Source organism: Anas acuta, chromosome 2 (genome assembly GCF_963932015.1).
Source record: "Anas acuta chromosome 2, bAnaAcu1.1, whole genome shotgun sequence".
Lineage (NCBI taxonomy): Eukaryota > Metazoa > Chordata > Aves > Anseriformes > Anatidae > Anas > Anas acuta.
This window is the reverse complement of record NC_088980.1, coordinates 111,211,141-111,233,228: the sequence shown is the minus strand read 5'-3', so window position 1 is coordinate 111,233,228 and position 22,088 is coordinate 111,211,141. Positions and strand designations below refer to the sequence as shown.

The following is a 22,088-nucleotide window of genomic DNA, read 5'->3' as shown; positions in this document are numbered from 1 at the left end:
CTGCTTCACAGTGCATAATCCAATATAGAAGAAGCAAGATACTTTAGCAATAAACTGAAGGCAGTCTTTCAATGAAACCATAGGACATAAATTAATTCTGTTTTGCTTGGAGACTCTCATGTTGACAAAATATAGCTTTTCTTCCCAGGAAGAAAATGCGTGTTAGTATATCCTTGTTAAATCATACATGTATATCTATCACGGAGTCAAGGACTAGGCTGACAGTCCAATTTCTATGTATATTCCTTGGAGTATGGCAAATAAAAAAACAAAGATGGATTTATATATATATATATATATATATATATATATATATATATATTTTTTTTTTTTTTTTTTGATAATTCAGTCTCTCTGTAGGGTATCTTAAGCCCCTTGACCAAAAACAAAAGTGAAACCTAACCAACGTAACCCTAACCAACATCGTACCCTACATAAAGATGCATTTCCCAGTTTTGTGGTACAATTATCTAGAGGAGAATCAATTTTCTTTCATTGCATCTTCAGAAAAAGTGATACCTCATCAAAATTTAAAATGCAGTTTAGCTCAGCATTCTGAAATGACAGCAATGAGTAGCAAACTGTCATATAATACAATCATGAAAATATTTTCTGAGGTCCCTTGCAGAATTTTTGTTCTAGATTTAGCACCAGTGCTAAGAAAAGAAGTAACATAAATTCCCTTCATTTCTGTGACTGTGGAGAACCACAGGAAAGTGTTATTGGTACTGAAATCAATAGCTTTTCTTCCATGTATAATTTTTGTATTGCATTGATGTCCTATCTATAAAACAAAAATATGCAGGTAGAGAACATCCTTGGATAATTGTAACAAAATAATACTTGAAGAAGGTAATAGTAATTTTACCACAAATGCTGGAGTAAATAAGTCCTAAGTAATTATTTGTAAAGAAAATATTTCTCATTAAAATGGTATGGTATCTTGGTCCCAAGTATGTCAAAAAATAATAATAATCCTATTAATTTCAATGAAGATATTGCTTTTTGATGATTTTTTGATTACATAATGCAATATCAACTCATGAGAGGTCTTAGCATCTAATTTGTCAGCTCTTCTGCGCTGTTCATCTGTTTGCATTACATTCTTATATTCTTTGAGATTATTTTTTCAAGTGTTGTAAAATGCAGCCTAAGTGATCTATGAGTAACAGTTGGGGAAAGGATATATTTCTTTTGATTATTTTCAATGTTACACATGGTGCGTACCATATTGGCTCAGACAGGACTGTCTTATAATGCATTTTTTTCCATACATGGATGTAACTTTGTCATATTTTCCATGATCATAATGGATGTATTCAAATTGTGAAGCAGATGGTATTTTCAGTGTATACAATAATCTCAGTCTCCAGTGTCTAAATCAGAGTGCTTGCTGTTATTGTCAAGTTCTGTCTCTAATCACAGGCTGAGATTTCCCTTCCAAAGGGAACTAAGGCACACTGATAAACAGTATATATTGAGTTCTTATCATCATCCTCCATCAAGACATAAGATTTTGTGCCTCGACTTGAGAGGTGTCCTCACTAGTAGTTGATGCCAGCATCCACAAAATATTTAAAACAAAAACAACAACAACAACAACAACGAAACTACAGTTTGTGCTTTAAAATTAATTGCTACTTGGTTCACATGTTAAATTTATTTTAGGGTGAAAATAATATTCCACTTCTTAAAAGTAGCATACACAGTCCTGTAAAAAACTGTTATTGATGTAGGATATGTGGACAATTACTGAACATTTTACAAAGAAAGGAACAGGCTGTTTTTAACTAAAAGAAACACTGTCAGAATGTATTATAAAGTGTTGAGCTCAGTAACAACACACATTCAGACTTCCCTTACAAATGATTCATAAAAACTGATTTAAGAATAATTTATATGGCACACGCTCCATTTCTTTGTTAATTTGTCAAAAAGCCAACATGTTTTACAAATGTACTTATTGCTCAAAAGTCAGTCTATACATAAATATATATATTTATACAAAATTAATTCAACCTAATTTAATTCTCTGAGGCAAGCACTTAGGAAACAGTTCTGAAGAATTGTGATGCTCAAAAACATGGAAAAATCATTCAGTGGTATAGACGAGTATCCCCGGGGATGTGTATTCCTCATGCAGGAGAATTAGCCTTTAAAATTAGTATTCAAAGCAGTCACAATGAGCATTGTGACACTGAAATAAGACCATAGGAAACATGAAAGATAACAACATATGAAACTCTGCCTCTTGTGTCTTTATGTCAGTAATGTAGCTGCACATCACTGTGAAACTGGGCACTTAGGCATGTAGGTCTTGCTTGTTCTTTATAGTTTGTCACTATGAGGTAGTCACTGAAAAAGATAGGTCTAATCCCTGTTCAATGATTGAGCATTTTGCAATAATGAAAAAACAAACAAACATCTTAAAAATGAACACATGAAACCACAAGAGGAAGTAACACAGGGTTCCCTAATGTACCACATTTTAAGAGTGGTCTGACTGCTGGGTCACATCATTCTGCATCTTGTACATCTACTACACATGAAATGTGCAGTTCTGGCTACAGAGCACAGCATTTAGCTTCTCAGGAGTTAAATGAGTCTTACTGCATATATGCTTAATTAATTCACCTAACTTTAGCTAGCTAGAATTTGGACATCTAGTTTAACCAGCTTTTACACTTCTGATATAACAGAGAGGTGCATACACACCCAGAGTGTATCAGTTCAAACCAGGATGAAGGAATTGTCCTTCAGAAATTCTCTCTCTAGAACAAAAAAAATAGCTAGGATGACTTGTTTTTAGTGTTAGAAATATGTTGTTTTCCTGACTTAATAACTTAAAACTCACAGCATTTTCCCCAATCTTATTTTTACAAAAAGATTCCTCCTTCATGTGGATGTCTTTGGAAAAAAAAAAAAAAAAAAAAAAGTGTGCAATTTGTTGAAGACCACTCAAAAGAAACAAATAGTTCTTTCGTTTCTGAATAATTTCATGCATAGTCAATGGCCTTTTTAATCTTTACACTTTAGATGAAGAGGGTTTAGTCTTTGCAAAGTATGCTGTTGAGATGTCAGTTCTCAGAACTTGTTTTGATATCCTGAAGTAAGAAGTGCAATCTTGTTGGGAGTAGTCTCTAGAAGGATTTTGCCCCCTCTGCACTACAAGCCTGATTTTGCAGTGTACTTAAAAGCCATTGCTAAGTAGGACTCTCAATACTGAAGTTATGCATAAACTGAAGTGTGTTCCTGAACCATGCCTGTGGTTTGGTGTGACTATCATTCTCTATCCTCTGAATAAGAATGAAGTGAGTAGCAAACCTATATGGGAAATGCCAAAGTGTGGCATTTCTATGCATCCTTCATCTTCACTCAGACTTCATCTGAATTAGAGTAAGGCCAGATACCCCAGGATTTTGACTGTCCAACTGAGGATCCTTTTTACAACTGCACCTCTCTCCTGGCCTCACCATACATCAGCAAAGAGAAAGGGGTTAGTACATTTATTTGTGGTTCTCCAGAGATAAAGATGAGATAAAGAGACGACCTTTATGTTTCTCATTTAGGAAATGACATGCTTAAATAGGTTTGGTGTTCCTGTGGAAAGGATGTACTCTTGATTTTCTGACAAGATTCGTGGAGTAACATAGGCCTGTAAAAACAGACATTACTATGTAGGTAGGAAGTATGACCACCGGTATTTTGGGGGGTTTTATTATTTATTTATTAATTTACTCATTTTCCACAGTACATAAATAAATGTCATTATTTAAACCATCTGAAAGGAATTGCACACATTTAGAGATCAAGGAAGCTATTCTATTTTTTGTAGCACAGAGAGGTGTGCTCAGGAGGACAGCAAATCAAACAAATATGATATAGTTTCACATAAATTGCCAAATTCCTCTAGTTTATCTGAAACAGAATGTCTTTAATTCTGTTTATGGTAGAGGAGAGCTCACCTGTCACATACACTTGGAGAATGAAAGTGGTGCTAAGCTTATTTTTTTACTAGAAAGGGACAAATATATAGAGATTTTTTGTTATATACAATTGCAAACGTCTACTGGAAAATAAATCTTTCATTGTGTACTGTGCACAGTTAAGATATTGTCCCTTCCACCCACCCACCCACCCCCCATCTACTTAGACGATTATAAATGTAGCAAACTGTAACTTGTTGCATGTTGGAGATTTTTGCAGCTTATTAGCAACAAGAAATAACGACATCTTGAAGCAAAGGGACCTTCCTGTGCTTAAGAAAGTTGAGAATTTGACCTCTCATATTCTGTTTAATATCAACTATATATTAAATCATGTAATACATATAGTCAAAAGACACAGATGGAAGCGTCATGCTAATCCACTGAAATGAATTCATTTACTTACAAACCATTAACAACAACAACAACAAAAGTCATGTGAAATTATTGCATGTGAAATTAATGTCTCCTAAAAGCAGCAACACAATATGAGTGAGGTTGACCTTATAATTATGTGAAATAATACTGAAATCACAATGAAAAATGATACTGCTGCAAAATACCTGCAGGAGAAAATATCTTTTAATGAAGCTGAAAATATTTCTAATAAACAGCTCTTTTCCACTTCTAGAAAAATAGAGTTTGAAATGCAGTTTTTTATAAAAGTTATCTATATAAATTGCAGTTGTCTATATAAATCCACATGAGATATAATAAACAGACATTTTTATAGATTTATTTTTTTAATTCTATGTTTATTCTGTAGAGAAATCTGCCTTTTTTCAACATGACACAACTTAATTAATAATTTAAAGACTTGAATGGTCACTAATACTTAGAATTTATGATCTGCTTAAATTTCTTACTGGAGATTTCATAAGCAAAATCAAAATGACTTCTCATTATAAGGTTTCCTTTTGTTATTTGTCATTTTAAATATATTTGTTTTTAATTTGATATACACTTTATGGAAATACAACTAGATTATTATTAATAATAATATTGTTCCTGTGAAAGGAGAAATTTTGTAACAGGTTATTGCCTCAGATGGCTCAGAGAATCCACAGATCTTCAGAGGAAAAATCTTTGACTTCGGGCATGACAGACTTTGATTAAATATAGTTAAAGGGATTTCAGAGTACATTTCACAAATGTAGTCTGACTGATCTCAATTGGACACTGCTAAAGTATGTTACACCCATATGTAATATTCAGTTGGTTTAACGATGTACCACTGAGAGGTTAAAAGTTCCCCTAGAAGGGCATTAGCTGTTTCTATTACAGTTCACCATAATAATGCTTGTGCTTTTTTTTTTTTTTTTCCCCTTTAGGCTGTACTTTGGAGGTACAAGTTTTCCCAGCTCAAAGGTTCCTCAGATGATGGGAAGAGCAAAATCAAATTCTTGTTTCAAAACACAGATACTAAACAAATTGAAGCAAAGGTAAAAACAGTATGTTCTCTTTTATAATGTCAATATACATTAAAATAGTTATTAAAGCATCTAGGAGACAGGAGGAATAAATTAAATTAAATTAATTAAAAGTATTAGATCAATGTGTGCAGTCAATGAATTTAAAGAAAAATAAAGAAATCTGAATGAACTGTTTGGATTTTTGGTAGATATAGTCTTTTAAAGGGCTCCATTACATTAAATATATATATGCCTAAAAGTATATATATCAATAATATATACATGTGTGTGTGTGTATGTATATATTATTGATATATATATTTTTAGGCATGTTTGCAAAGACTATTAAGACTATTAATCATTTTGATAAAGATGGCTTAGAGTTTAAATGCCCTCTCACCCTATACTTGTATCATGAAATGGTGCAAAACGTATCCTTTAGTCAGCTTGGTCAGACAATCCAGCAAGGGTCTAACATTGCTTTTATTTCTCAGAGAAAAAAAAAAAAGTGTGGATTAAACATAAAACCCATTACAAGAAGTTGTCATCAAATCTTTGTGTCTGTGTCTAATTCAAAATTAGAAAAGTTGCATTTTCAGTTGTGCTTTTGATTCAACAGTTGATTTACAAAAACAGTCACCTGAGATATTTATGCCTAGTTTTATGTCTGTCTTTTGAGAATAGTGCATTTACTATCCCCATGTATGTGAGGAAAAGTGATCTACAAGGCTCACTGATGACTGGAACTGCCTTAGAGTCTAAATCAGAGGTCTTTTTGCCTTCCCTTCCCTTCCCTTCCCTTCCCTTCCCTTCCCTTCCCTTCCCTTCCCTTCCCTTCCCTTCCCTTCCCTTCCCTTCCCTTCCCTTCCCTTCCCTTCCCTTCCCTTCCCTTCCCTTCCCTTCCCTTCCCTTCCCTTCCCTTAATTAAAAACAGTGCATAGTACAAAATCTAGATTTGGAAGAAGAAAAATAATTTTCATCAAAATGTTTCCTGATTTGAATTAAATTTGTAATGTAAATCACTTTTTAAGACTGTAAATCACTTTTGGAGATAACTTGGTACTTTATGGGACTGACTGTTGTTCCCAGCTGAAATGAACAGAGCTTAATTTCTAAGGAATGTCATCTTTCTACCTTTTATCAAGGTAAAAATTCTATCTTCTACCTTGTGAAGGCAGAATATTATACAACCTCACTAGCATCCTAACTAACATGCTATCTTGTTTTCTAGTTACTTCTATTTCTTAAAAGTTTAAACTTTCTTGTTGATCAATTTGGAAATACATAAAAGATATATATATATATATAGTTCAAAATATACCAGTTACAACATGATCAAAGAATGGCAGGTTCTGTAGTCTTTGGAAGGTGCTATGAGCAAGGACTTCCAGTGAGTGAGGTGCTATAGCAAGGACTTCCAATTTTGTTTATAAATGAAGTACGTGTCTTAGTCTAAGAAGTATGGGTAAACTTGTCTATAAAATGAAGGAAAAGATTCTTAGGTCATATTTCTTCAACTTTGCTTACTTTAAAATTCTGTGGATATCCCTCTTGTGTATCTATTGAGCCTTTCAAATATTTAAAGCACTACTCAGCACAAGAGGAGGTGGTATTTTTTTTGGAATTTGCTAGCATTACAGAGCTATAGAAATAGCTATTCAGGGAACTCTCTAGTCATTAGGAAATGTTAATCAGATTTTCAGAAATATTTGTAATGCCAGGTTTCATGCATGCTGTATGAAGGCTTCATTTGGAATCAGACTATGGGAATTTTCTAAAACATCTGTTAAAGGTTGTGTTGAATATTCATATCCAAAGCTATCATCAACTGTTAAATGAAACTCTGTATTATGCATGTCCTGGAGACCCACTGTTATAAGGGGAAAATAGAGGGTAACATTTACTTGAGATAAATATAATTTTCTGTGAGTTATATTATATGGGGAATTATCAGAATATAGTAGGATGAGAGCTTACTGTTGAAAGAAAAAAAAAAATCTGAGGAACTATTACCTCAGCATATTAAGACTCGTCACTTTTGCATTCCCAAATGGTAACAAGGAAGCAGGACATAGCAGATAACTATGATGCAGCTCAATAAATTTGCTAGAACTGAGAGTACTTTTTTCCTCTTCATCATCAATGGTAACATGCTCCATGCAGAACCTGCTATGGTTTGTGCGTACTTGATTTGAGACTCCTGCTTTTTGTATCTCCAGTGCCTGTTTTATTCCATCTCAGTTTCAGCTCTGGCACTGACAAGATGCATTAATGTATTTAATGCAGTATAATTCAGCTGCACCTTGAAAATGTGAAATGGCCCAGACACAGATTTATTTTTTGTTTATATTTAAATGATACTGGCTTCATCATATAATTCCTCCCTGTAAGAATATGAATTATCAAAATCCCAATGCTTCCAGTCATCACTATGTACAATGCTGCACATCTTGTGTATCTCAGCCCAGGTATGTGTGCCTGTGTCATGTTGTGCCTGTGTGATAATATCCTTTAGATCTAGAACATTGATTCATGATCTAGAAAATTAAGAGTGTCAGAGTGCTTAGATATTTAATACTGATTCAAAATTTAGATACATTTGTTTCTATTCTATAAATATATCTGTTAATAATAAATACATCACTGTTAATGTTACAAGAATCCCAGAAAAATATGTTTTCTGAGAAAACATGCAGAATGACATCCCTTCATCAGACAGCTTTTTTTCTTTTTTCCTTTTTTTTTTTTTTTTTCATTTGGTTTGGTTTGGTTTGGTTTCTGAGAAACACACTTGCTGCCAGACTTACATTCCTGTTGTATTCCTAACTGATAGAAAGTTCTTTACTGACACTGAAATCTATATATGCTGTCAAAGTTTTTATTAGGCTTCATGCCTGACTTAACAACATTCAAAATGGCATCATATGTTATATATTTAGTTACTGTTCAATAAGGAATGATTCTTTTAAACTCAAAAGTCATTTAACATGTTTAAACATTTGACTCATTCTCTTAAATAATCAGAAAATACTTCCAAATTATTTTTTTTTTCCCTCTTCATTTTGGCCTCTCTGAAACAGTATTATGCTACCATAAAGATGCATAGTGTAGAATAAAGGAATTGTTTCCCTGTAGATTCGAACAATTCCAGTCTGAAAAATCTGAACAGTGATCACCATAGGTCACAGTGGTGGGTCCATGGCAGTGTGCCTGGATGCAAACACGTGACCTTGTAGGTCTCCAAGGCAAGGTCTAAGTAGTTTCTGAGACAAAAAACATTTAGGGGTAACATTAATCATTGGTATCCCTTAGACCTTCCAATCCGTAGGTTATTTCCCAGCTGTCACTCAGCAGGAGATATCGCACAAGTTTCCACAGTCAGACAGAATTTTTCAGACTGAGAGCTACAAAATGGAGCAAAAAATTGTCCTCAACACATTGTAGGAACTGTTTGGACTGCTTGTGCCTGGCCGAGTTGCTTACCCAGCAGATGTCTGGGTAATTGAAGTCCCTCATGAGGAGCAGCACTCATGATCGTGAGGCTACTAGCAGCTGCTTGTAGAAGGCCTCATCGACTTCCTCCTCCTGATCTGGAGACCTGTAGTAGACCCCCACCAGCATGTCTCCCATACCAGCCCATCCCTTAATTCTTACCCATAAGCTCTCCACTTGTCCTTCACCCTCCCCCAGCTGGAGCTGGGTACACTATAATTGCTCCCTCACATAAAGTGCAACCCCACCCCCTCTCTTTCCCAGCCTGTCTTTCCTAAAGAGAACATAGCCCTCCATGACAGCGTTCCAGTCATGCAAGCTGTTCCACCACGTCTCAGTGATCATGAGATCGTGGCCCCGCGACCGAACACAGATCTCGAGCTCATGCTGTTTATTTCCCATGCTCTATACATTGGTGTACAGGCACTTTAGGGAAATAGCAGGTGCAGTTACCCCTGGGGGGATGCAAGAAGAAGGTACTGGATGTCCCTCTGCCTTTTCTTTTGGGTTGAAAAGATAAACATAGAAGCGAGAGTTTATTTCTCATCCATAAGACACAAAAGGATTCATTTAGGCACCTTGCTATCTATTTATCTATTTCTTTAGCTGTAGCTTAGTGGTCTGTTAATGTTTTTCCAGCATCATACCAGCTTCCAGAAATTAGCACAATCTCAGTGCATAAACTCACAGCACTGTACTCTTCAATTTTACCTGGCCAAAGAGTGGACCACTGCAATGAAAACTGTTTTTTGTTTGTTTGTTTGTTTTGTTTTGATTTGTTGTTGTTTTTGGTTTGCTTGTTTGTTTGTTTGTTTCCTGACAAAATGTGTATTAAATCCATGAGAGATTCTGTTTGCATACATACAGGCTCCCAACCATCACAGTATGGAATATATACATATCTAAAGCAGGATTATTGCTGATTTTTTACTATATGCAATTTACATTTACATTTTGTAAATAAACACACAACACAGTAATTTCCCCATTACAAAGGCAAGAATTTGATACTTAGTAAATTAGAATAGCAATAGACCTACAGAACTGGACTGAGCAAAAGTATGACCTCACATTTCACCACCATAAAACAAGGCATGGTGTATATCCCCAAAACTACACTTCTCTCTGTGCTTTCACCTTTCTGAACTTCAAGGGATTTTTCACAGCTGAACAGTTTTCTCAGCAAAACTTGGCCAAAATCACCTATAGTGTGACAAAGACACCTACAGCTATACTGTATCAGGTTAGCTTTTTTTCACAGACTAGATGATTCTCTGAACTGAGAGCGTTATGAAACAGAGGTGAGCAGAGAAATCAGCTAAAACTGGGCAAAACTATGGTATCAGCAAAAGAAGTTTAAATTTAATTTATTTTATTATTAATACTAATTAATTAATAATACATTACTAGTAATTAATGTTATTTAAATTGTTCTTGAAATTAGCTTATGTACAAATATAATCTATAATAAGAAAAATAGCCTGAATTACTACTGTTTTAATGTGAACAAAATACTTGCTTTCAAGTGCATTGCAAGGTGTCATGATGAATGCTTTTACGATTTTCCAGGGTGATATTTCTGCTCATTTCAAGCATATTCTCCAAAGTATAATTTTAATTTAATCCTTGTTCTTAGCCTTGACGTTTTTTATGTGAGCATCACACTGCGCTTCAAATTTAGAATATCAGCTTTAAATGGGTTTTAAGTATACACCCTTCAGATTTTTATAGAGTGATTGCTCAGTTGCAGTGACTGAATTCTGAGTTCAGATTTCTGAACTGCGTAGGTATTTGTGTCTTAGTTTTTAGTTTCCCTGCATCTTGCACATGGAATATCTGTTTCATATCTGTTTAAATCAGATTCTATCCTAATATATAGAGACTATTTAACATCATATTTGATGAAGCAACAAATGTCTTCACATATCATCAGTTTATATAAGCATGAAAGAGATTTGTTGTGACAAAAACATGAATACTTACAAACTAACAGTTGTTTGATTTTGTAGATGTACAGTTTTGTAGATGTACAGTTTACGTAGTTGCACCATTAATATAATGCAATAATAGTCAATTTGTACTTTTTTTTTTTTTTTTTTCCATTCGGGACCCCTCTTAATTTTCCTTTTTTTTTTTTTTTTTTTTTTTTTTTTTCCATTTTTGTTTTGTCAATCCAGATTTTCTTTGTGTAAGTTTACTAGAATTTTCATACACTTCTGGCCATGCTCATTGACTTTATGTTTCTCACACACCTTTTTACTGACTTATATTGTCCTCTACAGAAACTGCAAATGTTCAGATTAATAGTCTGGTAATGCCTGGTGTAATAACAACAATGTTGGGTGAGAATAGATTGGTTAAGAGATAGGTGAATGGAGCCCGAGAGGGTATAGTGGTATTTTTGGAAGAGTGGGGTTGTTGGTGATGGGTACAGACAACAGTCTGGAAATTGGAATAACAGTAAATTGTATTCTTGTACATGAACAAATAGATGAAGTTTGGATTTCCTTGCTTTTTGAGGATTCAGAGTATCTGCTTTTCCCTATAGGTGGCACCCTTAATAGCTCAATAGCATATTTATTTAGGTTTCTTAAAGTTTGTTTGTTTGTTTATTTGAACCTGGGTATGGAATACACAATATCCTGCTAGATGAAAGTGTACTCATACAAGCAGATGGCTGATAACAGAGTATATACAAAAACAAAAAGGGGGGGCTAGGTGTGCAGAAAAACTTGTGGGCTCCCCTCCATCATGCAGTACTGCAGACCCATGGAGATTTAAAAGTGCAAGTTCTCAACACAAGTGAGGGAACGTTTTGTCTGTCAGCACCTATTTGTGAACCCTTATCTGTTCATTAAGATTTCTTGTGACTAGTCCAGAAAAATGTTGCTCCTGATGGATCCTATTCCAGCAATTAGACTCCTTTGAATTAAGCTGCAGACTTTATTCAGGCTTGTATGTACTCACCGCAAACCAATATCAGCTTACTTTGATTCACATTTCTTCTATTTCCAATGTTAATGTGAAGCATGCTTGTAGCAGAGTTTGTGTGTGATCCCTCTTTTTCCTTCTGATGCACCCGCCCTTCTAGGGAGAAGTGGATGTGATCACAAGGGTGGGAATTCTGCCCTGCACAGTCAGGACACAAGCTATGTGTCTTTAAACAGATTCACAGATTTTGGTTATTTTGATTAGCTGGTGTGAGGGAAAAAATAAAATAAAATAATGTGTCTCTCTTAATCAAGCTGACATTACTTGGAGCCTCCACCTTGAATGTGTGTACCAAGCTAAATTCTGTGATCACAGAGGTTCCCATTTCATTCAGTACATGACATGATACACACATTGACACTGAAATAGGAATAATATTTCATGCCAAATAGCAATCTAGCATTTGTTGACTTGTTAGTGCTCGTCTTTACAATCAAGGTAATGTGTTGTGTCATTACTGTCAGTAACAGTGAACCAATGGGACCTTCAGCAGCTGTGCTGTTTTCTCTCACAGTTTCATTGAAGGTCCATTGAGCAATGGATCTTCCCACTGTGTTACTGTTGCAGAAACACCTGTGATAACTGGTTGTAATTGTACTAATGCACTGTGAAAATTCAGTGCCCGGTAGCCATAATTATGATGTACATAAGAACTTTCAGCTAGTAGGATTACCTAATTGACTCGAACAATTCTCAAACTGTACTATTTGTTTTAATAGATTTGCTCTGTTGAAACATAGACAAGAAGGTAGTCTTTTCACAGATAACACAGAAGTGATATCATGTTTCACTAAATTATTTTCTCATCTTAAGCTTCAGTTTTATTTTTATAGTACCAGAAAGATATTAATAAAAAGGGGTTAACTGAAAAGTAACTTAATTTAAATGACTGATGTTTCTTGAAGTTCCATTAAAAAAAAAAAAAAAAAAAAAAAAAAGGGGGTGGGGTTGGGGGAACCTCTGGCTTAGTATTTTAAAATGAAAATGTCTCTAAACAGATTTTTTAAATGGACACAGGTGGAAGGTATGTGAAACTTTATCTTCCTTAATGAGAATTAGTACTTAGGGGATGTTAAAGAAGCTTATGAGCAATTAAAAATTAATTTCTGAGCATGTCCAAAGTACATCTGCTCAGGTTGTAAGAGAGTTGAACAAAGCTCCACTCATCTAGTACATCACTGGATATTCGGCACACACAGCCCTCTGCTTTCAGGCAGTTGTTACCCCTTGAAGATAAGGGATTTGTGAATGTCTCCATGAAATACGTAAAGCAACATCTTCTAGGAAAGGTCAGGAGGCAGAAAATTGTGTGTTAATGAAATTTTTAGAATTTTATCATTTTTTTGTTGAATTCACAATAATATAAAAAAAAAAAAAAACGAATTTTTGTCAAACATCAACTATCAGTGCTGGACAGAAAGACAAATAGGACAGTTGCTGGCTTCAGTACAGAAATTTACATAGATGGGGAATCAAAGCAAAAAGATGGCAACTCTGCACCACCATCATTACAAATGTATGTATACAAATACCTCAGTATCTGCTTTCAAATACAGCAAATGTTTATTGATCAAATATCAACACCAAAAACACATACTGAAGAAACCCTAAAAAAAAAAAAAAAAAAAAAAAAAGTTGTCATCATGATCTCATTGATCAGGAAAAGTCAATTAGACACAAAGGAGCAAATATGTTAAAAAAAAAATGTATTTTTTATTTATTTCCTCTCTTGTAGTGTCTAAGAAAGTCTCAGTTGAGGAGCTATAAAGAAATGTAAATTAAAGTAGAACAAGAATGTCTTTGCCTAATATTGCACATAAGTGTAAAACATGAAGTCTGTTCTTAATTTTTGGTCCAATAACAATATTTGCCTCAGTGAAGACAGAGCCAGAATATCACTGTATGATAGTAGCACATTTTAAAAATGTCTTAAAAAAAAAAAAAAAAAATGAAGAATCAACATAGGTGAAATAATAGTTACCAATGTGGTGAGGTAATATGACAGATAAATGTGATATATGTGGAAATCAACACTGCTGAACTTTGTGGCTACACTGAATATACAGTAGATATATGTTATGGTGCACTCATTTAATTTTTAAATAAATCAACCTGCAAAATGTGCCAGATTTGTATTAATAAAATGAGGGGGAAAATGGACTGTATGATTGTCTCATGCCTTCTTTACCAGGCAGGACCTCATATTTCTGTGGAAGCACTTAATCAGAAAATGGTCCATGTCAGCATCTAAACAATTATTTACAGAATAGAGAGAACTCAGTCTCTAAGTCTCTATAAGGGAGAATTTTCAGGCACATCAGCAGAATTATGTCAAACTATTAAAATTATTTGTATTTGAATCACAGTTCATTCCTGGGTGTATATCTGTGAGGTCTTCTTTTGATTCATTTTAAATCTTTTTGTTTTCACTTCCAGGAGCTGGAGTTTTCCAACCTGTTTGCAGTCCTTCACTGTATCCACTCATTCTTTGCAGCCAAAGTGGCTTGTTTGGACCCTTTGTTTGTAGGCAGTCAAGCCACAACTTCTGCTGCTCCCACAACTTCTGGTACTGGCAAATTAAAGTATACTACTTGATATCTCACATTACAGCACTGCCACTTAAGAAAAAGACGCAACAATGTATAAATATTCATAAGATGTAGACCTTTGGTGAACCATGTACGTGGAAACCAATCCTGGAGTCAAGACATCTTGCAGCATCAGCAGATAGATGGTCACATGGGATCATAAATTCATCTCTGTTCTGCAAGACACCAGTAAATAATCCTAGCCAAAACCCCAGAATAGGATGGATATGCTTTTAGTATGATCTATTTGTACTTAGATAGTGCTTTAAGCAACATTGGAAGCAAAGGAATAAATGATGCAATGAAGCACTTCAGTATTTAATAAAATTTTCAAATGGCTGTAATAATACACAAATAGAATTGTCATTTTCCTGTTTTCAGATTTTTTATGACAATATGCTAAACTCTGAGTATGAACTTAATACCCAATGATTGTGTTATAAATGACATAAGAGCAAGCAACAAGCATATAGTACATGGTGACAAGGAGATGAGCATGAAAAGGCATTTGTGTAAGTATCTCCTCAAATAAGAAAGCACTTTAAGCATTGTTGTAAATCCATACTTGTGTCCATACATGAAGTATGGAGTCATGCTACTATTTTGTTCTTTTATTCTAACAATAACAAGATATAGCCATATTGACTGGCATATAGAATAAAAACAAAAAGAAAGCCAACCAACAGACAAAACATAACCCTTCTTCCACGATTAGGTCCCTGTTCTTCAAGTGATGATAATGTGATATGTATTTTATTTTAATTACAAGTTAAGTGCAAGTGTGTAAAATATCGCATCTGCTGTTTACTTTTCCTTTTTTTTTTTTTTAGTTAACTAAGTTCTGTAAATCTAAAAGTCTTTGCTCACAAGACTTAGCTGTTGAATTTGTTTCAAACATAATCCACCTAATACATTGCTCCCATGTTTAACCTTCGTTCCACTCAGGATCTCAACAAAATAGGAGTTTGAAATATGCTTGAAAAATGAGTCCAACTTTTGAATTCTTAATAATTTCTTTTTATATCTTGCTAGTAAGAGACAGGAATAAAATAAATAACCTGTAACAATAGAATAGATGACAATGCATAATGTCTTTGTATATTAAAAATACATCACCCTCAACTACATATCATCCATACTATTCCAGGGTTTCATTTATTGATGAAACTTGAAGGATTTGTACATTCATAACTAATAACTTTATTTAAATATAATTTTACAAAATAATTTAATTTTTTGCTATTACACACATCAATGAAGATGGCAAAGTGGTGGGAGCACGTGTGGGATATGAGCATATATGGGATAAGAGCAAAAGAGGTAGTATGGTGTTTTGGCCAAACAGGATATAAATCTAAAAGAGTGCAGAGAGAACAGTTAGTGCAGATTTAGTGTGTGCATAATATTTTAAATAATACTTTCTGGAGATTCTATTTATTATATTGAAATCCAATTTTTTGTTTTGTTTTGTTGTTTTGTTTGTTTGTTTGTTTTCCCCCAATTAAACTTGTTATAAATACTCATAGAAGGGTTAGGGACACAATCTCTCATGTGTAGCAGAAGGATAAAATCTTTCACATCCACTTTTATATATTAAAATAAGGAAAACTTCATAAGAGAACCCAGAGAAAAGCTTTTTCACAATGGGAACAAAATGTAATGCAGACACAAAAAATGAATGAACCACAGTGGCAAATTATGCATCTGTTTTTACGCTTTGCAGTAGAAATATTTGGATTTCTGTGTGTGAGAAAGTGTCCCTGCAAAATGGGGAACTGAAGTAAAGCTGATAGCAGAAGATTCTAGTTATATATGTACTAGAATCTGAATTCAAATTATAACCAAATAATCTGAAAAAAATGTTTTCTGGCAACTCTTTATTGTTTCCAAATGACTATCAATCAGTAGGTGCTTACTTCTTATTAGTACATCTACTAAAAGATGTACATTAATTTACAGCATTAAAAATTTTCTGTTTGTGTTTCACATCCTATGCTAAATACAATTGAATAGTGTCATTATCCAGCTATTATCCAGCTGTTTTAAATGTCAACAAAATCCATCATTTTCATAGTTATCATCCTGTTTACATGAAGCTTCCCTAAATAAGGGGGTCAGATCCTGGTCTTTGCTTCACAAGTAATAATGCTGTGGCTGTCCATAAGATCTTGAGTTTGTTCCTGGGAGATTATAAGTGCCAGATGCTTTAAATCTAAAACTACAACATTCAAAGGGGTTTACTGATGGTAACTCAGGCAATGTCCTTGTCAAGAAGGCATGTACTAGAAAAAGCAAATTTTGACAGAGCACTGACAATGCTGGAAACAGAATGAAAACAGAATCTGTTAGTAACAGTTCTCTCCCTCTGTACTCACAGATCATCTCCTTCTTGTTAGTGTGTTGTTGTGGCATTCAGCCATCCCAGTGTTGGCATATGCCAACACCTCAGTAATATGTGCTCTGCAGGTAATAGCAGAATCTAGAATTAATCAACTGCCAGTTGAATGTTTTTCCTTCAACCAGCTCATATGACATGCAGAATTGCACCACTGAAACTGAGTAATTTAAGAGATGTTTAATACAGTTAAGTGAACATAATGTTTATCCACAACAGCAGAAAGTATGCTATTGCAAATTGCAGTAGATTAAGAGATTCTGTGATATGAAAGCCAAAAATAAGTAAGTAAATAAATAATTTGCTTCCTGTGTAGAACTGGTCTCATGACATGAACTTAATAGGCTTGGACTCTACTAGGGTATCCTAAAGAACTTTGTCATGAATTTTGTTTGTAGAACTGCTATACTCATCAATAAGAATTTTTTAACTGGGCATTAAATATACAATATTTAAGAGACAAACACTAGCCTACAAATTAGAACTGCATTTGTTGTTCTTGTTGTTGTTGTAGTTGTTTTTTTTATTATTATTATTATTTATTTATTTTATTTTAAAAGAGCTGAACTGTTGGGGCTTAATCAAATTTTTCATTTCAAGAAGATAGAAGTGTGGTTCAGAGAGCATAAAATGCCATAGCTTTGGCTACATGTCAGCACTGGTTTGTAAATGGGAGGTTTGGGGGGCTTGGGCACTGACCTTAGAGTATTCAGGTTTGCCCTCTTGGGGCAAGTTGGTCAGAAACTCAGCCTTGAAACAAGAGGGAAAATTTCAAACAATGTGTAATAGCGAATCCTGAAACAACAAGATTTAATTTAAATATCTACATATTTCATATAAATATACAAAGAAGATTCTAAATCATTGTGAACCTCATGTGTATATGTAAAAAGCCAGGCTTTATATTGCTCTCATTTAACATATATAATGAATCCATGCATTTTGTAAGTTAACACAGCCCACTGAATATGAAGAAAAAACAGTTATAAAGAACTATCAGCTCTTACTAAAAATTTGTATGAAAATTAAAGCAAATATTTAACAAATAAAAGAACAAACAAAGTCAAAGAGTAAAACATAATTTGTTCTCTTTATGTATTATATTCTTAAATAAGTTTAATTAAAAAAAATCTTTATACTTATGGTATGTGACTATTGAAATTATATTTTATAACATACCAAATGTAACATACTCTTAAATATAACAAAATATATTTGGGTTTATTTGATTTGCTTTATGATTGAAATTTCAGATAATCTGAATTCAGATAATCTGAATCTTCCACAGAACTAACCATAAGCGAGGCTATAGTGTTAACATAATCTTTTATGAAAGTGTTGCAGATTTATATACATGTTTTTCTGAATTTCATCAGTGAATGAATACATTTTGTTTCCTACATCTGTTTAAAGATATAGTTACAGATTTTCAAAAGAGATTTGCAAACCAGTAGCATGAAGGCATTTTTGAAATAAAAATAAGGATATTTTTAAATGTTTGTCATTTTATTAATTTTTTTTAAGTAGGTGCAGTAGGAGTTTTGTGGACACAAACCAGTTGTAAGTTGATTATTTTTGAAAACCAGTAATTTGAACTTTTGGTTATTCAAACTAGAATTCATAAAAATGTAAAATAATAATATACAATATCAATATGCTTTGAGAAGAAATTACTGAAAAATATTATTTTCCAAATTAGTACTTAATTCCATGAAAATATACTTATTTACTTTGTGTGCTTTAACTTTATCAGAACATCTCACAGTGGACTAGGCGGTTGCAGTTACTACATCCTGTTATTTTACATACGATTTAGTTTATTCAATGCCTTAATATGTTTCCTACATCAAGATAAATATTAAAAAGGCTGAAGATCTTTTAAATGTACAGCTGCTGCCCTTAAAATTCAGTAGCTTTGCTGTTGTTTAAGCACCCTCTAGTATTCCCTATGCAAAAAAGAAAGATCAGTTTTCATTCTGACATAGCAATGCAAAAATGGAAAGAGGAAAATGCAAAATTATTACTATTAAACACTAACTCCTGTACTGCACTTTCCATTCCCTTACAGGGTCTGGTCCCTGAGAAAGTGTAGTTTCTGGAAAAAAAAGCTCAAGCTGATTTTAAAATGTTCATCCTTGGGCAATTTAAAATCTTCAGATTTGAACATCGGAGGCACTCACCCAAATTCCCTAAATTTTAGCACCTGCCGTAGATGCTCAGTACAGGACTTGAGGCTCTCAAAAGGGCAATACAAGGCAGGACCACAAGTTAGGACTCTGAAGGTGTGTTTGTCTCTAACTACAGTAACCACTGTAGTTGTAGGTAGCCACTGCACTGTAGATGCAGTCACATTCATGTTTTCAATTGCATCAGCAATGTGCTTTTGAAGTCAGGCTCCTGCCCACTGCCTCTCACTGTGCATTTTGCAGAGCAGGCAATAAACACACAAAATGAGTTTTTAAGCTGAAGCTAAACCAGCATCACACCTCATGAGTTCTAGCTGCTAATGGACATTCAGTCCATATGACCTGACTAAAGCAAGTTGAAAGTCAGAATCCCCCTGAAACACTAGGGCTGTTGGGTCCTGGTGAGAGCCCTTTCTCTCTGCACGGTGGCTGATGTTCATGCACCATGGGTTCTGGAAGGACCCCAGAAAGCTGAGCTTCCTTGGGCAGTCTGACAGAGCCTAGTGCCTGGGACAGGAAGCGGTGTTGCAGCAAAGGGCTTAATTGAACCTTCTTTTAAAGAAGGCAGCTGACAAAAGCCCATGCCAAACTATCCTGCATTGCCCTTTTCCCTTGCCACAAAGGGAAATTACTGACTGCAAGTAGGTTACATGGTGCTGGTCAGCCCTCTCCCTGCTGTGTCTTTCTTCCCATCTATCACAAATACATACCTGCAAATTCACTCTGACATCCCCACGAACACTGCTGTGTCCCCTCACACCCTTTGCTCTGGACAGATGGCAAAACTGCATTCACTCAGCTACGTAAGGGAGCATCTAAACGTACGATACAGCCAGGGGACAGTAAGCATTATGGCAAGGGCATCCATGTACCAGAGGAATGCTGTAGTCTGTGACTAACTTTTGGGCTAAAGTTAGTAAAGTCATACCTGAGCTTAAGTGCTTTCCTGACTAGGACAGATCTTAAATGCAATTTTAGTAGTTTTCCTATAATTAAGTCTATAATGTCAACAAATTTCTACTTTCTTGACTCCTTTTCCCATTTTCAGGATGTTCAGTGGAGATAGCAATTCATATTCTGTTGGAATCAGAGGGAAAAACACAAGGATACTGGAATACAAATAAATTTCTATTTGGATTCTGTATATTATTACAGTACATTCCATGTCTATTAAAATATGTTGAATAATGTAAAACTAAATGCTTTCATTTAGCTAACCTAGCCGGTTTTCATTGTTATTATACACGTCTCCCACTTTCAACAACTTTCTCTACAAGAATCCCAACTATACATTACAGAAATGCTTTCAATATTCAGTATATACTAATATATAATGCATAGTGTGTGTGTGTGTGCGTATGTGTGTATATATTAGTATATACTAATGGAAAATATTCAGTATATATTAATGAAAGTTACATATTAGGCACAACTATAAAACAGAAGCATAAATCCATGAAGCTTTACATTTAAAAACTTAATCTTATAATACTATAAAGAAATATGTATATTAGTTGAAGAAATGGCTATTTTTGCAGGATATGCACAATCTGGATATATGATAATAAATTGATGAACATTAACTGATTTACTATTTCATACCTCCAGAATTTTGATTTTTTAATTATTCTTATCCTTAAGCACATTTGCAATATATGTCATAAGTTTTAATTTGTTATGAACAAAAATGAATGAAAAAAATGTAATAGAAAGTGCTATATATTTTATAAATATTAAAAACTGAAGAAAAAATATTCAATTTATTTATTTCATTTTCAGTTATGTTTTTGTGGTTGTTTGTAATATGTATTTGTGACGAACACGTCACTTAGTTGTTTAAGCTCATTAATGTACCACTAATAAAACGCTATCTTCTGTTTTGTTTTTGTTATGTTTTGTTTTGTTTTGTTTCTTTTTGTAACAGAACATAACAGAAAAATGTAGAAAATAAATACTTTTTAACTAATCTTTTGCATTCAGTCATAGAGTGTATGAGTTTTATATAATTGAAAGTCAAGTCTGAGAGATCAAGAGAATACTTGAAGAACCAGGGGTGCTAATGTTATTGCCTACCTATTCAACTGATTATTTGATAGAAATAATGACAATAGCTCACTTGTATGATCATTTCCACAAGACAAGTCACCCACTCAAAGTCTGACTAAGATTTCTAAATACCTGTCTTTTCCCCCTGGCTATGAAGCTCACCCCCTTCAACAATCAGATTATTTTACTATTGACATTTAAATGCTTAGTGTTGGTTGGAGTGTTCCTGGGCCTGATACTGCAATGCCTGAAGGTATTTTCTGGTACATCTTTGCAATGTAACAATTTTCAAACAGTGCTGCCACTATTAGAACAAAGCCAACCTTGATCAGTTCAATTCTGTTTGACTTTTTCCATGACTGAAGGCATGGATGGGGAGAAAAGGAGCCCCAGTGGTTAGCTAAGCATTGTACATTTTCAACAACTGAGGAACACTGCAGCACATTTTTTGCATGCATATCTTTTGTGCCCTTCTTGAGCTTCCAGTGTGGAGAAGCGAGGTCTGCTTCCCTGTCACCATGCTTCTGTTATTCTTTCCCAACCCATTGTTCCATAACCAATCACCAGGGTTTTCTCAGACCTCAGTCTGTTGTTGCCTTCCTTAGCTCTGTACTCAAGGAAGTCCCAGTCTTGCTAGTCTTAGCCCTTTCAGCATCTTGAAGAGAAGGAAAATATATATATATATATATTAGAACAATAAGTGTGATGAATATTTTGTTCTGAAAAAATCCTCATTCCTGAGTGATTCAGTTGATGTGGGTTAGCAAACATAGCTATCTCTCTGGCACAACTATAGTTGTTTCATGTGTCTCAAGTTTGTTTTTATACCACATTGAAGTGAAAGTCCAGAAAAGAAATGAGAGGTTAGAGCACTTAAAAGAAGTGAAGAATGTCACAGAATATTACGGAGTTAGGAAATTTTTTGTAGTAAATATATTCCAAGTGTAAAGGACTGCTATTACAGATGCCATTTCTGTTTTCTCTTTTAGAAT

At 34.2% G+C, this 22,088-nt stretch overlaps 1 protein-coding gene across 4 annotated transcripts in view; it reads left to right on the top strand.

Annotated features, from left to right (window-relative positions):
* Nucleotides 1-21,016, top strand: part of SNTG1 (syntrophin gamma 1) — a 343,053-nt gene extending 322,037 nt beyond the window's left edge. For all 4 annotated transcript variants that reach the window (XM_068671708.1, XM_068671707.1, XM_068671705.1 and 1 more), the window contains 2 exons: nucleotides 5,318-5,428; nucleotides 14,318-21,016. In XM_068671708.1, coding sequence (XP_068527809.1) covers nucleotides 5,318-5,428; nucleotides 14,318-14,476 — 270 coding nt within the window. In that variant the 3' untranslated portion in view covers nucleotides 14,477-21,016. The remainder of the gene's footprint in view (nucleotides 1-5,317; nucleotides 5,429-14,317) is intronic.
* The last annotated feature ends 1,072 nt before the right edge of the window (nucleotides 21,017-22,088 follow it).